The following is a 16,878-nucleotide window of genomic DNA, read 5'->3' as shown; positions in this document are numbered from 1 at the left end:
TTCTAAACAGTACTTCTGGTATTGTTTTGTGTTCAGATTCCTCTGAAGGGTACAGTAAATAGCGGAAATGTCTCATTTCCAAAATAACTTTTAAAAATCAGTAAAGTATGAGGTTAGCTATTATGTTGAATCAAGTTAACAACACAATAGCATTTCAAGCAACTCCTCTTAATGATTTTTAATTTTTCAGTATAACCCCAGTAATTTAGAGGACCTGTTGTAACATAAACACAATCCCTTAGGATTCTTTTCTTGATCATTAGTCTTCCTATACAAAGATTTCACAAACCTTTGTCTTTCTCAATATATGAAAATAGTTAAATAAAGCAAATGCTTTTCTGTTTTTGTAAAGATTTTAGTGTACCAGAAATTACTATATTAGAGCAAAAACAATTTTATAAACACATATACATTGTTTGTTACTTTCATCTCACATGCATACTGACATATGAAATAACTGATTGCTTCTTGTGATATATATACCCAATTGGAACAGTATCCTTTCCCCTTTTCCTTATTGATTTGTTGTAAAAGCAGATACCAATTTTTATTTTATAAGTGAAGATGATCCTGATCTAAAAATTGTTCCTGTAATAGGTTTAAAACTAAATGTTGTAATATTAATCCACTCGAGCAAATTTTAAAAATGATGTCATAATGATATGTGATAGCAAATCAACTTCAAGCTTTTTCTCTGAAAATGGGATTTGCTAACTGTTTGGGATTAAATAGTCCATCTGACCTATGTAGACTTCATGATACCAAGGCATTCTAGAGGTGAAAGATTAGTCCAACTTTAGTATCTCTGCTACTAGAATATTCTGTACACATTTAGCAGATTGACAGTAAAAGCTCAAACATACTTTTTGAGAAAAAGAATATTTACGATGGTTGCTTGTAACCAAATATTTTAGCGAAGTATTTGTGAAGATAGTCTGCAATACTTTATACAGATTGAGATGAAAAAACATCCAATCTTAATGTTAACAGGTATTTTTTAAAAAAAAATCATTTTTTTTAAAGAAAGAGCTTAAATTCCAGAAGATTGAGCCAATGGTCATGGTATCCCTCGTTGTTCTTCATGTGACTGATGATAGAAAGTGAAAGTGACCGCACCCTCCCAGGCAGTCTTGAGGACAGTGTCCTTGAGGCCACGTTTCTCAGCACAGTGATGCCACTGAGATAAATCAGAAGTGCAGTCAGATCCCTCTGGAGGAGGTCTGACTTGATGGCCATTCACACAGCGACGACATTTGATCCTGTAATAAAAAGTGCATTTGTATTCACCACAGTTGCAATCCATGACTTCATGCTATTGCATTTCAGCTACAGGACTTGGTGTCTGGCAGATTTCCCATGCTAGGAACAATATAAATTAGGATTATTTGATTCAAATGCTTCTCATAGCAATGGCTTTAGGTGCTGTGAACACAGAATGATCCTCTTTCAAAAGCCAGCAATGGGGGAGGGGGGAATTTATCTATGACACCCACAAAATCAATATTCTCAATTAGCGAAAATCCACTAATTACAAACCTTTACTGTGTATGTAAAATACTGCGTAAAATAGTAGATCATCAAACACTGTTTTAAGATGGTTCAGAGTACATTACATTTTTCTAACCTTTAAATTTGTACAGCTGATTGGTACACGAGTATTATCCCAACCGACCTATTCACCTACTCATGCAGACTTAAAATTTCCAAGGCCTAGTCTGTCAGAGCTGTACATTACAAAACTTAAGATAAAAAATTCAAATACTGGGTTTTACAAATGTGGGTTTCTATATTTATGCTAACTGCAACACTGGCTGGCTGTCAAAAATCTCTTATCACTAATGTTCAGATTCAGATTCAATATCTGTATACAGCTTACCTTAATCTTCTTTGTTTTGGTTTTTTTTAAAACAACAACAACATTTCCATCTATGTCCCCAAATCTTTGCCTATACATTAGTTATCAAGCCCTTCTGGGACCTACTTGTCGTGGGTATCACTTGTAGTGGTCTCATTAAGTGTGAACAGCTCTTTGAGTTCCCCTAGAGAGAAGTGTCTTTCCACATCCTGTTCTTCATCTACTACACAGCTGCTAAGTGCCTTCTTGTGTGTCTGCCTCTGGAAGATCTTTTCTTCAATTGTCCCTGTCTGCAAAGTAAAAAATACATCTGGTGACAAGTTGTTGTGAGACCTCTTTGACTCTTAAAGTCACTACACATTCCTTAACGTGATTTTAACAAACTAGTTAGCTTGAGCAGAAGCTGTCAGTCAAAGTTGACATTAACAATTCCCATCTTTCCAAGCACTAACACCACAAAACCTTAGTTAACTCATAAGAGTTAACTTTTATTTAAAACTTTATTTAAATCTTGTCTTTTGTCTGCCCAGAAATCAGATCTTTTATCATTTAAAGAAAAATAGTTTGTAAGTACAATCCTGCTTGTTACCCAAAGGTAGGCACTAGCATTATTTCAGGCTGAGATGGTGTTATTGTTTTAGATACATATTGTAGCCTTACAAGTTCGGACTACATGTGCAAATAATTCTGAAAGTTGCAATCCCAACCCTAATTTGGGGAAGGCTGCAGCAGCTGTTTTTAGATAAGGTCTTGGCAAAAGGCAAGACGCTGTACATCTCTTATTATAAAAACATTTCAAAGATAAAATCAGACTCCTAGATGAAAAATAGAGAAAATGTAATGTTTCTGGTGAACTGAAGGATAAGCTATCACTCGCCTATCTCAAGCTACTAGTCTGAAGCACTAGCAATTTCTTTCTGAATAAGTAAAGGGTTCTATTTGGTAAGATTCAAGAATGCTTATATAATTCACCTATGGTATCTTTTGGACATGTTACCTTACAAGATAAGCAACTCTAGCACAATAGCATTTTAGATGCTATAGTGAATTGGGTGGTAAATAAATTTGATTAATAATAAAAATAATAATAATAATACACCTGCTACAAACTTGTTTCTTCCCTGCAAAAGACTCAATGCTTCATGTTGCATGCTCTAAGATATTAATGTGAACAGTGAGTTACATAGATCAATCTTACTGAAAGTAATCGATAGATATAGCATGTCTTCTTTTGGCCGTCTCTCCACACTCGGGCCATGGCTTGTTCATCATTGGCTGGATTCCAGTCAGGATCAAACATCACAAGTCTGTTTGCTCCAATTAGATTTAAGCCACACCCCCCAGCTTTGCTACTCAGCATGAAAAGGAATTCAGGACTCTATGAAATCAGGGGGGAAAAACACCAAATTATCAAGCATAGGTGACAGCTAAATACATTTATCTGTGGAAAAGCAAACCTCAAAATTAATTGCCTTATCTTGGAGCAAAATTAAGGGGACACAGAAGTTTCACACCTAGGGTAATGGGCTGGATGAAATGTCACTTCTTCTCAGTCTAAATCAGAGATGCAAACTGCAGTCATTTTCTGCCCCTCATGGCTCATCTCCAAATGAGCAAGCTTTCACATTTGAGGCTGTTTTGTGTCTTTGTAAATTTCAGTTTATTAAGGACAAAATGATTACTTTTGTGTGTGTGTGTTTGTGTGTGTGTGTATACACACACACACACACACACACACACACAATCTATGCAATTATGGTTGCTACCTGCTCTTTAAGCAGGAGCCAAAAATCCAAGAATGTCCACAAACTACACATCAGGTAGTACAAATATATCTGTAACTAAAGGGGGAAGATCGCCAGATTTGGGTCACCCTATTGTTGGGGGCAATTAAGCTGACTTTGTAATAATGCCGCTGGGGTGTGTGTGAAAGCCCTAATAAGCAGGCATATACATAGAATGAAGGCTACTGCTAAGCTTGTAAGCCGCCCTGAGTCTTCGGAGAAGGGCGGGATATAAATGGAATTAAAAAAAAAAAAACCCACAGTCAGCCTCCCTTGGGTTAAATGAGTCTGTTCTTTGCTATCTAGACTCCAGGCCCTGGGAATGAGTCTTGATAGAATAATTTGCTTGTGTCTGCTGATTGTTTTGTAAAGCCACCACATAGTAGGGAGGCCACTACAAAAACAACGATCTCATCCGATTCCTAGAGTCCAACCTTACCAACAGAATTTCTGTTACTGCTATTAAAGCACGCACCCTTTTATGCAGGAGTTATGGCTTTTTGCAAAGCACATTGAAACAAAATTCCTATTAACATAATACTGCTTTATAGTCACATCCCCTGAAGAATAGCACTTTCAGTTAAAATTGACATTATATAAGGACAGGGGCTTTTGTACTAAAAATCTCCAGATCAGAAACTTCACTTACAGAAAGATCGTTGAAACGTTCCACTATCTTTGCTCTCTTTTTAATGGACATGGTGCCATCCAGACGGACGTACAAATACCTGATACAAAAACAGGACATGAAGTTTAATATAAATATTTAAATAAAAATGACGTCCCCCCCCGTATCAGGAAAAAGATTCTCTCGCTCTCATAATTTTCATTCGCCCATATATAAGTTGAACTCGGTCATCATACCTCCTATTTCTGCAGAGTTTCTCAAAAAGGTCGAGGGTCTGTGTGTAATTGGACACCAAGACTACTTTATCATTACTGGTGCTTCTAGTAACTGCCAGAATGTAGTCCAAAACCAGCATCTTTCCTGGAAGGAAACAAAATGAGTGCGCGCATATTTTCGATAGGGCTGAGAAAACACCTACTTGTCCAGGCGGAGCACAGATTGTTCTTGCAAGTGATATTTACCTGAGAGCTGAGGCTCTAGAGACTTAACACTATAGCCAGATGGAAACAACTGCACAGCTCCCGCAAACCCTTCTTCCTCTTCTACGCACTTTTCATAAATCAAGGCAGGGTCTGCAGAAGAATTCAAGAGTCACTGCATAGGATGTGTGGCTGCCAAGTACTCTGTTTAATCAGAGAGAGTTGTTTTAAGTGAGCCTTAAAACAATGGGGAACCTCCACGCAATACTATTCCTTTTCTTAACAGATACAGCCAGAGCTGCAACTCACAATAAATAGGTTAACATACAGTACTAAATAAAAAAACTCTTTGAGAGAGGTTGAGTAATTTTTTTTTACTTATCTAGATTCAATGCTGTGACCAATTCCACACTGGCTGTTGTTGTCCAAAGATTACCAGTTATAGATCTATAACAGCCTTCCTCTAATGACCTCTAACGCTTTGATTTCTGCCGTAACTCCAAACTATCCGGATCTCATTAAAAAAAAGAAGAGGCATATTTGACTCAGGTTTTTAATGCACGAGCAGATTATGCAACAAATGAAGGCTGGTGAATGATGACATCGGACACAGATTACCCATAATGCCGATTAATTTCAAAATAGAAATTTAGGCTCAATAAAATGGCAGCTGGAATCTAGGTTACTAGAGCTGCAAAGCAGCACATTCCTTACTTTACAGTAGCTATTTTTAACCCAGTAACACCACTTTTGTTGCCTTCTACTATATATGTTTAATTTTGGACTCCAAAAAATTATTTCAAGGATAAAGAGACTTCAGTAATAAAGAAGATATATAGCTCAGGGTTGAACTGTTGGGTTCTTGTTGTTTGCCGAATTTGTTTTCTTGCAGACGTTTGGTTTGCTAGCTGTTTATATATACTAGCTTGCCCTACTAATCTTGGTGGGAATTTGGCTTCCTCCTGGGTGATTATTTGCCTGGAGCTGTTTTCTGTGACTACTAGGGAAGATACATCTTGGGTTGTTTGTTTCCTTCCTTGATTTGGGGTTGTATCTTTTAAGTGATATGTAGATGAGGTTTATCTATAGGTCTACTGTTGCTTTATTTATTTATTTTATTTTATTAAATTGATATGCCGCCCTTCTCCCTAAGGACTCAGGGCGGCGCACAACAATAAAAATTAAAAAAAACATAAAATAGAAAATTTAAAAAAGAATTAAACAATAAATACAATAATGATATGACAATTTTAAAACCAGCAAAAAGCTAATTAAAACCGTGGTCAGTCCAGGCTTGATTTGCCTCAATGCCAAACTTCCATAGATTTTTAGATTTGATTTATTCTAAAACATTAACAATTTCCCAGTTGAAATTGTGATTCAATTTATCTATTTGTGGAGATTAAAGGATTTTCATCAATGTCTTCTCACGGCCAGAAGATCTCCAAGGTCCCTTCCACCTCTGTTGTTCTACTCTGTTCAAAATGATGTTTGCCTTCTGCCTGTCTGTTTTACATTTTAGCTGTTGCAGTCCATACGCTAGTCTATATTGTAGATGAGTCCTGTTTTTTTCTTCTTTGGTACCTGGATGTTTAAACTTGCTTAAGAACTTTTGAAGGGATTTTGTTGGTCTGCAGGAAAACAGACAAACCTCAGAAAATATCAAGAACCCAATCAACCAGTTTCAAGAATATACTGTAATTTGCTTACATGGAAATTTAATATCCAAATGTTATGTACATAAGAGCAAAATCAAAGACCCAGAATTATGATCCTGGAAAATTTTAGAGACGAGAAATATAGCTTGGAACAATTTCTGTGCACAGCCATGCTCTAAAGCTGGGGTCTTCAAACTTGGCCCTTTTATGACTTGTGGACTTCAACTCCCAGAATTCTTCAGCCAGGCATGCTGGCTGAGAAATTCTGGGAGTTGAAGTCCACAAGTCATAAAAGGGCCAAGTTTGAAGACCCCAGCTCTAAAGAATGTGCCCTAGCACTAAAGACACTATTAATACACACCTTTCTGCTCATTATTCAAGCACAAATTATTCAGATTCATATTCCGAAGCCTTCAAGGACAGATAGTTTTCTTGTTACTAACTTTGTCATATTCCAGGAATATGGGCACGAGATGGGAATAGGATGTTGCATAAATATACATAGACTTAATTGTCAGAATTACTCACGATTACAGAGCTTCTTCAGAGATGTGATTGAAGAGAGAGAAGAAACATTCATCTTCCCCTCTTTCAGATCTTCTGCAGGCTTTGCTTGCATCAGAAAGTATTTGTATAACTCTGCTTGAAGGGGAGTCAGCCTGGAGCGGAAGAGAGAGAGAGAGAGAGAGAGAGAGAGAGAGGGAGGGAGGGAGGGAGGGAGGGAGGGAGAGAGAGAGAGAGAGAGAGAGAGAGAGAGAGAGAGAGAGAGGAGAGAGAGAGAGAAAAAAGAAGAAGAAATTACTGATTTTATGACCACTGAACTTTAGATCATTCTAAAGGTAAGTCGTGTCATATCTACAATAATATGATTTACCTTCAAGGGAAATATGATGCATGATTAACCCAGCTGTGAACCCATCAGCCTTTTTTTTTTTGCTACCCAAATCTAAATACTAAAAGTATTTGCTAGTATTTGTAGTACTTGAAACTCAGTAGGGAAAGGAGAGGAAACCTAGCGCTCAATTGACTTTGGTTGGAAATCAGGTAATTTCATAAGCCTTCAAGAAACCTATTTGCTCAGTTTTAGAACCTTAATGAAATTAATGAAATAAAATTAATTCTATTTTGGTTGGAAATCAGGTAATTTCATAAGCCTTCAAGAAACCTATTTGCTCAGTTTTAGAACCTTAATGAAATGAAATGAATTCTGTTTCTGGTTGGAAATCAGGAAACCTATTTGCTCAGTTTTAGAACCCTAATGAAATTAATGAAATGAAATGAATTCTATTTTTGGTTGGAAATCAGGTAATTTCATAAGCCTTCAAGAAGCCTATTTGCTCAGTTTTAGAACCCTAATGAAATTAATGAAATGAAATGAAATCGATTTTTAACAAATATTCTCAAAATTGCACTCATTTTGAATGTCTCATAAGGAGTCTCAAACAATGTCTTTTTTTCTGGGCACACGGTACAGTTCTAAAGAAAAAAAATGAGGCTGCAATCTCCCACCATTTTTATTTTCTATGAATATGGAATGGAATTCTATGTGTATGGAATGTATATAGGGCACCTACGGGGTTGAGAGCCACACCTTCAAACAAATGGTGGTAGTAAATGGTGCTTTGCGGCATGTCCGTTTCCTGCTTAATTGGCTTTCTGAATAAATCTTATGAAAAGCTCATGTGAGACAGAAAGCCTTGTGGGTACCAAGAGTGCTTATGCAAGCAACACACTGCAGCCCTAAGGAAAGTTGAATTTACACTTCAAGAAAACACAGTGAAGTCAGTGATACAAGTTAGTTAAATGAAATGGCTCTGGTTTCAGTAGAGCTGCTCTAAGCATGAACAAGTTCAGATCAGACCAACTATATTTCATTTGTCTCATTGTTCATAAAGTTACCACATCCCCACTCCATCATTCAGGGACCATATACAAGTAAATGCAGAAAAATCTAAATCTCTAAACAGAAAGATCTCCCCACCACATTTATGTATACTGTCATTTTTTTGAGCCTTACTTCACCAAATATTTGTATGCAACAGGTTGCCAGCTGGCTTCCGGCTTCTGAATTCAAGGTGCTGGGTATTATCTATAAAGCCCTATATGGCATAGAGCCTAGCTACCTGAAAGTCTGGCTGTCTCTGGGTATCCCGGTTGGCTTACTTTGAATCCCCTTAGTTAAACAACACCTTTCTCTTATTTCATCTGCCCTTTGTAACAGCTTCTCCCCAAAGATCCATATGGCCTCCCCCTTGTCCACCTCAAGCAATTTTTAAAAACCTGCTTTTCTCCCCACGTCTCTGGTTAGGTTGCTTGGACAGATCTTTTTGTTGGAGATGATATTGGGAGATGGGCAATGTAAAATGTGATAGACAGACAGACAGACAGATCTAATGTATTGCCATTTAATTTTTAGACACCTGTCATTTGGGGTTGGGTAGCCTACACAATTGAAGATAAATAAATAACATGCTTATCTGCTTAAATTGTGGAGAGGTTTTAATTGTTGAAATTGCCATTTCATCCACGTGTGTCCCTACTACTCCTTTAAACCAGGTTCCTTATGATAATACATGCATAGGCATTTCTGTGTTATTGTAAATATATGTATATATGGCAACAGCCAGTAGGATGGAGATCCTAGAGGCAAAGAACAACAACAACATTAGCTGGAGTTGCTGTTGAGGAACACAGACACTTGATTCAAAGCTACGCAACACATTGACTGCTTAAAGTAGACAGAAAAGGAATGTGGGGATTAAAGGCAAGATTTGTTGTGGTTTTTAATTTGTTAATGCTGATCATTTTGGAAAAAGTGCCATTGTGCTTTGAAACTAGAGGAATATTAATTATTGTCCTTTAATCAAGCAAAGTGGATAAGGAATGAATGTTTCATGTCTAAAGTAGTAGTTTTTTAACTGATTTGTGGCCAGTCTGCTTAACCACTGGGAAAGACATACTGCTTACCCATCCACCCTCTTGCAGAGTTTTTCCCAGTAGCTCAGTTTGCTTCATATGCAAGAAAATGTCCATTAATTTCAGTTCTGACAATTCTAAATATAATATTCACGATAGCTTCGATTATGCTAATTCTGTAGAAATTATTGAAAGATTAACCAGACCTTATCAACAACAAAAGTGACTGTTTTGCCATAGTAGCATTAAATGTAACATATAATACCAACCATAAAGTTTTTAATAACTGTACTACGGTTGTGCTATACCAGGGGTGTCAAACTCAATTTCATTGAGGGCCGCATCAGCATTGCAGTTGCCCTCAGGGGGCCGGGTGGGTATGGCCAGGGTGGGCGTGGCCTACTGGGTGGGCGTGGCTAGAGTGCGTATGGCCTACTGGGTGGGCATGGCCAGCTCTACATCATTCGCATAAAGGGTGCCTATGGGGGCCTGGGCAGGAGTGGGACAGATCTGAGGGTCTCTGGCAGAAGGAGGGTCTCTGGGCCAGGGCCAAGGCAGCGGGGGCTGCTCCCTCACTGTTTCCAGGATGGCTTCGTGGGCCACATGAAACCACTTCGCGGGCCGGATCCGGCCCCCGGGCCTTGTGTTTAACATGTCTGTGCTATACATTCAGCTTAAATTCAAAAGCCTCAGTAGACTAATGAATCCCTTTCCCTTTTTACATTAAGCAAGAAACTTGTTCCTCATTATACATCTTGCCCTTTAAATTTATACCTGCAACACACCACCTGCTCAATTTTCACTGGCAAGTATTTGGAGAGAATATCTGAAGTTCTCCTTATTAGACATCTAGAAAGGAAAGACAAAGATAACCTTAATATTGTTAACACCATGGCCTAAACTCCTGACTAGATTTCACCAATACAATATTTCTTCCTAATGCTAGTAGGAAGACCTTCATCCAGAATATTTATTTATTTATTTATTTATTTATTTATTTATTTATTTATTTATTTATTTATTTATTTATTTATTAATGGGACTTATATCCCGCCCTATCTCCCGAAGGACTCAGAGCGGCTAACAACAATAACATACAATAAATACAGAAATTAAGATAAAATTAAAATTAAAGGCCTCTGTACAATAAATTAAAATTAAAAATTAAAATAAATTAAAATTAGAGTTAAATATTTAGAATATTTAGCAATACATTCAGGGTTCCTTTTCTGGTAAATGCATGGAATTTCCACAGGAGAATAAATGCTTTCCTTGATTGAATCTTGCTAACTAGCCACCATCGAATCAACTTTCTTGCTGATTTGATCCAAATATTCAAAAGAGAAAGTAAAGATAGCAACACACTAAAAGCAGGACAGGTAGTCCTCGAATTACGGCCTGTAAAGTTACAGTGGCCTCGGAAAGAGTGCTTTAGAGCTAGTAAAGCACATCTGGCCATTATAAAACATTGTGCTGAACCCATCATTTTGGGTGGTTAGCAACTGGCTTGCATTTACAACTTGCCAAGCACCCCAGAATCAGCTCTACTGCAGCCCCACAAAGGATTCCCTCCCCCCCCCATACACAAAGGAGGCTGCAGGAATGGAGCTGAAATCTTTGAGATTTCAACTGTTTCCATAGCCCACCAAAATATTTGCCCCCTAGGCATGGATTGGAGCTAAATTCCACTGATGGGCTGTAGAAACATTTGAGAGTGACAGACTGCTATGTGGAGCTGAAATCTTCCCAACAGGCAGCCCTTTTGCTTTGTCCACTTAACAGCCACAACTGGTAGTGCTGGGATTATGGTTGTTAAGCAAAGCAGCCACATGACAACTTGGTTCGTGACTGCTTTGCTTAATGAACGAGATTCCGGTCCCATTTGTGGTCCTAAGTCAAGGATTACCTGTAGTGTCATATGATTACAGAAAAAAAAAGTTAGGGCTATCAATTCTGACTTGCAAAAATGGGACCTCTAGGTGGCAGAATGATACAGAAAGCTGTAATTCTGTGCTATCATCTACTGGTTGTCTGTATTTTTACAGCCCAGAACTGGTACTTATAGTTTTCAGATGAAACATACAGAAAAATTGTATATTGGTGATTTAAAGAGAATGGTTGAATAAGCTGAAGACAATCTAAAGGTAAAACGTAAAGGTTCCCCCGCACATGCGTGCTAGTCGTTTCCGACTCTAGGGGCCGGTGCTCATCTCCGTTTCAAAGCCGAAGAGCCAGCGCTTGTCTGAGGACGTCTCCGTGGTCATGTGGCCGGCATGACTAGACGCCAAAGGCGCACGGAACACTGTTACCTTCCCACTGTAGTGGTCCCTATTTTTCTACTTGCATTTTTACGTGCTTTCGAACTGCTAGGTTGGCAGAAGCTGGGACGAGTAACAGGCGTTCACTCTGTTACGCGGCACTCAGGATTCAACCCGCCAAACTGCCGACCTTCTGATCAACAAGCTCAGCATCCTAACCCACTGAGCCACCGCGTCCCTTGAAGACAATCTAGGGTAGCAATTATCTCACCTTTTTACAGAATGAGGATAAGAACTTAAGAGGGGGGGAAAAGAAGAAAGTATTCTTATAGAGAAAAAAAGATGCTCCTCTTCACCTGTTAACAATACTGATCAGCTCTTTCAGTCTCTCCTCTCCTTTTTGCCTTCCAGCCTCACTTGCATCTGCATCCCTGCCTTTCAAAATGGGGATTTCAAAGTGCTTTTTAAACTCCTGGGCTGTTCCTGTACAAAAACAGAGACATTTCAGAATTAAGTATCTGCTGCCCTAAAAAACATCCTTATTCCCACCCAATTTTCTTATTACATGAAACCCGGGATTCCTCAGTTGAAAAGAAGAGCGGAGAGAACTTTCATTACCTAACGCTTCTGACATCAAAACCATTGTTGATACCACCTTCGTAATTATTGACCTCTAATAAACCTTACAGTATATATTTCAAAGTGTGATGTACTTTACCGAATGTGTTATTCAGGGACAGGGAAGCAATAATGGAGCAATCTCAACCTAGGGCAGCTAATTAACCCACAAGCCCTCAAATAAAACTCCTCCATTGTCAACTTAGATAGAAACACTGTGTAGGTAATGCAGATAGAGCTTTGCTTCGACCTCTCTGTGCTTTCATCATTGAGAAAAGAACTATGATAACCAAAGCAGCCATTTTTATGCAGTATCTGGCAAAACAAAACATGTTACATCCGTACGAGCCCTGATGGTGCAGTGGTTAAAGTTGTGGTATTGCAGGGAAACTCTGTCCACAGCCTGGAGTTCAATCCTGAAGGGCTGAACGTTGACTCAGCCTTCTATCCTTCTGAGGTCAGTAAAATGAGGACGCAGATTGTTGGGGGCAATGTGCAAATAATATTTATATTGTAAACTGCTTAGAGAATGCTGTAAAGCACTATGGAGAGATATATAAGCCTAAATGCTGTTGCTATTCTCCTACACAGAGAAAGGAAGCGTTCCATACAGAACTAACCAGAGAGTGAAATCTCCATGATTTATCCTTATCCATTCAGCTTCTCTGTGTGGGAGGAGGCTGGGGGGAATTGTTTCCTCTTCTTGTACAGAGAAAATATATGATGTAACAGAGGTTTCCGCCCAATGAATGAGACTCCCCAAGCTCTTAGCTGTCTGCCATTCAACCCAAAATGTAAGTAAATTATATATATTTAATCTGTCATTCTTTCTCTATGGCTAGCCAAAGCTATTTAATTTAAACTGAGATTGCCAAGTTAGGGTCTTTAATTTAGATGATTATATTATTAAAAAGTCCCCACCTAGAATGCCTGAGTTGACAAAATGTACTAGACTGAAATATTCAAGGAGATCATTTTGAATGGGAGTGCCAGAGATGAGTACCCGGCGTGGCGTATTCAAGCTGTTGAGAGCCTGGTATGTTTGGTTATCTGAGTTTTTCAGCCGGTGCCCCTGGAAAAAAAAAAGATTGAAGACAAAAAAGATCATCAAGCATGGACAGAAAAAAAAAGTATTTTTTAAAAGGCCAGTTAGTGCCAGGAAATTATTCCAGCTCAATAATGCAAAAAATAGGAAATATATTAGATGCACAAATGTTCATAGTTCAAAGTAACAAGCTGTATCATTCGTAATGTATGTGATTAAATTAAAATTGATTTATTGGTTATTGATTACACTGCTGCTAGGGTTAATTAATTAAATCCATTGTGTTTCTCATTTAAAAGATGCTAAAAAGGCTTCTAGTTCACTGTACAGATAAATACTCTTCTATCACCAATATTAAAATATATTACATCCTCTTCGTGCTACTATTGCTCAGGTCACAGATGTGATAAAAAAATGCACACTTCTTTTCTTCTGATCTCCCGTGAATATGCGAAACATATTTATTTTATTTTATTTATTTTAATTCCATTTATATCCCGCCCTTCTCCGAAGACTCACGGCGGCTTACAAGCTTAGCAGTAGCCTTCATTCTATGTATATGCCTGCTTATTAGGGCTTTCACACACACCCTAAGCGGCATTATTACAAAGTCAGCTTAATTGCCCCCAACAATCTGAGTCCTCATTTTACCTACCTCGGAAGGATGGAAGGCTGAGTCGACCTTGAGCCTGGTGGGATGCGAACCTGCACTAATTGCAGGCAGCTGGTGTTACTTAAGGAGGCATTAGCCCACTGCTCCACCAAGGCTCTGAAACATATACATGTTTGGCAGGCAAAAAGATCACAGGTTCAAATCCGTGGAGTAATAATTGGCACTGATCCTATCCATCTTAGCCACAGAATGGTCAGTTTAAGTCAGATACCATTAGTTTAAATGAATTCATTAGTCCTGAATATATTTAATAGTCATGGTTCGTTTCTTTCAAAATTATAGAATCAGATTTATTCTATATTTAAGCAAGGAAGAAAGTCAGCAATGTGATAACTACCTCATTTCACCTTTCATTTTTAAAACCCAATATAAACAGTTTAAAATTTCCTGGACAGGAACTGAGAAATCATGTTCTGAAGTCTACTTTAGAAGAAAGGGGGGGGGGAAAGCCCCTTATAGTAGTATTGCCAACAGCATCGATCTTTTCTTCAAACAGGATTTAATTCTCAACACAATTCTTTAATTTTTTCTTTCTGTTCCTCCAGCCAAGCCTATTGTACTCACCTGGTTAAGCAAAGCCTACCTGCTTTATCTTTCTGCTATCCTCCTGGTAATGAAAAACGGGCTGAAGCACAAATTAATTGAACAAGTCTGTGTTTTGGGAGACAAATTGCTAAGCGCATTGATTTGTGCTTTAGATTGTAAGCCGCCCTGAGTCTTCGGAGAAGGGCGGGATATAAATGGGATTTTTTTAAAAAAAAGTCAACGAAAGATACAGAAAGGCTATGGAAGACTGTACCAATCAAGGTTGCCAATGAGCCCCAATTTCATTATAGTGGGAGAAAACACTGAAGGAGGCTTAGATGAGCAGATCAGTCTTCCACTGGGATAACTATTCTGTAAAGCTTTGATTTGAAGATTTGATGATCAGTTTGGATTTTGCTTAGAAGTCCGAGCCTCTATGAGTTTTGCCCATATCCATTATATCTATTCCTTTGTGTAATTTTCTCATAAGGAAAGCGGTGGGATTTTCAAGGTGACAGCCTTTTCTGCCCTTGTGTTTTATATTTTTACTACCTGCACATCAGGCTAGGGAGTTATCTGCCACAGTTTGCCAATCCACTAGTCACCTTAGTTATTTTAAGTTACACGCAGAATTAAGAAATGGCTAACTAGTAGAAACAGAAATTGGAATTAAAACTGGAAGAAACACCAACAAGCTCAGAGGTGCCGATGATACCACTTTGACAACCAGAAGTGGGAAAGAATTAACGTAAACCTATGCTAAGTATGGAAACGGTTTTTTTTTAAAAAAAGTTCAGATAAAAAAAACAAACCCACAGCACCACACCCTAAGCTTACATCAACAGGGAGAATCCAATGTAAATAAGTGGAGAAGAAGTAGTAAATAAATGTTACCTTCCTATGCCTAAAAAGTTCCCAAGGATGGTGATTGCAGTCAAAGAATAAAGGAATATCTGCTACTTGGGAGAAAGGCTATGACAGATCCAGACAAAACAGTCAAGGTTTTTTTACCAGTGGTAACATGTAGCCAAGAAAATTGGATTCTCAGAAAAATAAAATTGAAGTATGCCTTAGAATTGGGATTCTGGAGAAAAAAGTCTTAACAGTTAACTTGCAAGTGCAAAACCCATTCTCTCGCTGCTATTTTTTTTTTAAAACACGGCTGTTCCAAGGAACACATTACCTCATCACATATGACCAACCCAACACTCCCTTTCTTGAGAGCTTCTGCGTGGAGACGGAAAGTTTCATAGGAAATTATCAGGATGGGGGATGGGATTCTACGGCCTCGCTGGTTCACGAATCCAACTATTAGGGGAAAAATAAAAATGGCAAAGGAATAAAGATAAATAAGCTATTTAAAGGCAGAAATAATTTAATAAATACAAAGGGAAGTAATTGAAAGGAATCTTGCATGCAGGCATTAGAATTTCTTTAAATGAGGCTTTTACACTTTCCATCCCTGCTCTCCTATAAATCTACTTTCTGGTATTCCCCCACTCTTGCATTGCTTTGGATCTGAAAATCACTGTGTAGCATTCAATTATTCAAAGTAACTCAACAGACTATTGCTGAGTCAGGACAGAAGCTCTTGCCTATCAACCTTTCCTTAATTAATCATGTACTGTTATCTCTCTGCCTCTTCCTTACGTTGGTTTAGGATCAGATTTTGCCATTCTCAGAATAAACCCATGGATAGCAACATACTTAAGTCTCATTTATTTCAATGGGATTTTTAAAATCAATCTGAAGAGCGCATCAGCTGATATACTTTTTTCTACAGTCTCTGCTGTTTCCTAATTCATAACTACAAAAGTTGCTAATTAAACCATTTAACTTAACCACGGCAGCCATCCTCAGCACAGTGTGCTAAAAAAAATCCTATCACTATATGGTTTAGTCTAGAACTTATCGACAGTTCAGTTAAAGCACTCTCCTTGCTTTCCAACAGCTGCATATATATATAAATAATAAAATAATAATAATAATATTGTGTACCATTTATACCTAGCTTGTTGTCTATATCCTGTTTAGAGCCTCCATCAATAGCCAGTGGCTGGATTCTTCCTCCAAGCCATTTACCCACTTCATTGTACCAGTTTTTCACCAGACTGGAAGGCGCAACCACGATTGCCTTGTCAATTTCAGGCTTACAGTCTGGACTTTGGCGCAAAAGTGTCCAAATCAAAGTGATACATTGCAAGGTCTTTCCTAGACCCATCTCATCTGCCATGATGCAGCCATGACTTCCGGGGATCCGACGACTCGTAACACATTCCCACAGGAACTTCACTCCCTGTATGAAAGTGCTTGAGTTCAATTTAAACAGGTATGCAGAATATTAAACATTATACTGAGTTATCTAACTAAATTGTAGAGCCGAATATCTAACAATTTACAGGAGCAATGAACAACTCCACACAGTGGAAATCACGTACTCAGCCAGGAGATTATCATTAGTGGAATTCAAAATTACAATATTCAAAAGATCTCAAACTT

The 16,878-nt window shown here is 38.2% G+C and overlaps 1 protein-coding gene across 1 annotated transcript; it reads right to left on the bottom strand.

Annotated features, from left to right (window-relative positions):
* Positions 1-75: 75 nt before the first annotated feature.
* On the bottom strand, positions 76-16,612 carry RAD54L (RAD54 like; the record flags this gene model as incomplete). Its single annotated transcript, XM_081323941.1, has 12 exons — positions 76-1,259; positions 1,982-2,145; positions 3,054-3,233; positions 4,289-4,367; positions 4,504-4,627; positions 4,729-4,839; positions 6,873-7,003; positions 10,035-10,109; positions 11,875-12,001; positions 13,058-13,208; positions 15,563-15,687; positions 16,387-16,612. 12 exons carry the CDS (start codon positions 16,610-16,612, stop codon positions 1,058-1,060), a joined length of 1,695 nt encoding a protein of 564 aa, XP_081180067.1. The 3' UTR covers positions 76-1,057.
* Between the last annotated feature and the right edge of the window lie 266 nt (positions 16,613-16,878).

The sequence above is a fragment of the Vipera berus genome (genome assembly GCF_964194415.1).
Source record: "Vipera berus genome assembly, chromosome: 3".
Classification (NCBI taxonomy): domain Eukaryota; kingdom Metazoa; phylum Chordata; class Lepidosauria; order Squamata; family Viperidae; genus Vipera; species Vipera berus.
Note: the sequence above shows the minus strand (reverse complement) of the source record. Positions and strands in the feature narration are given on the sequence as shown.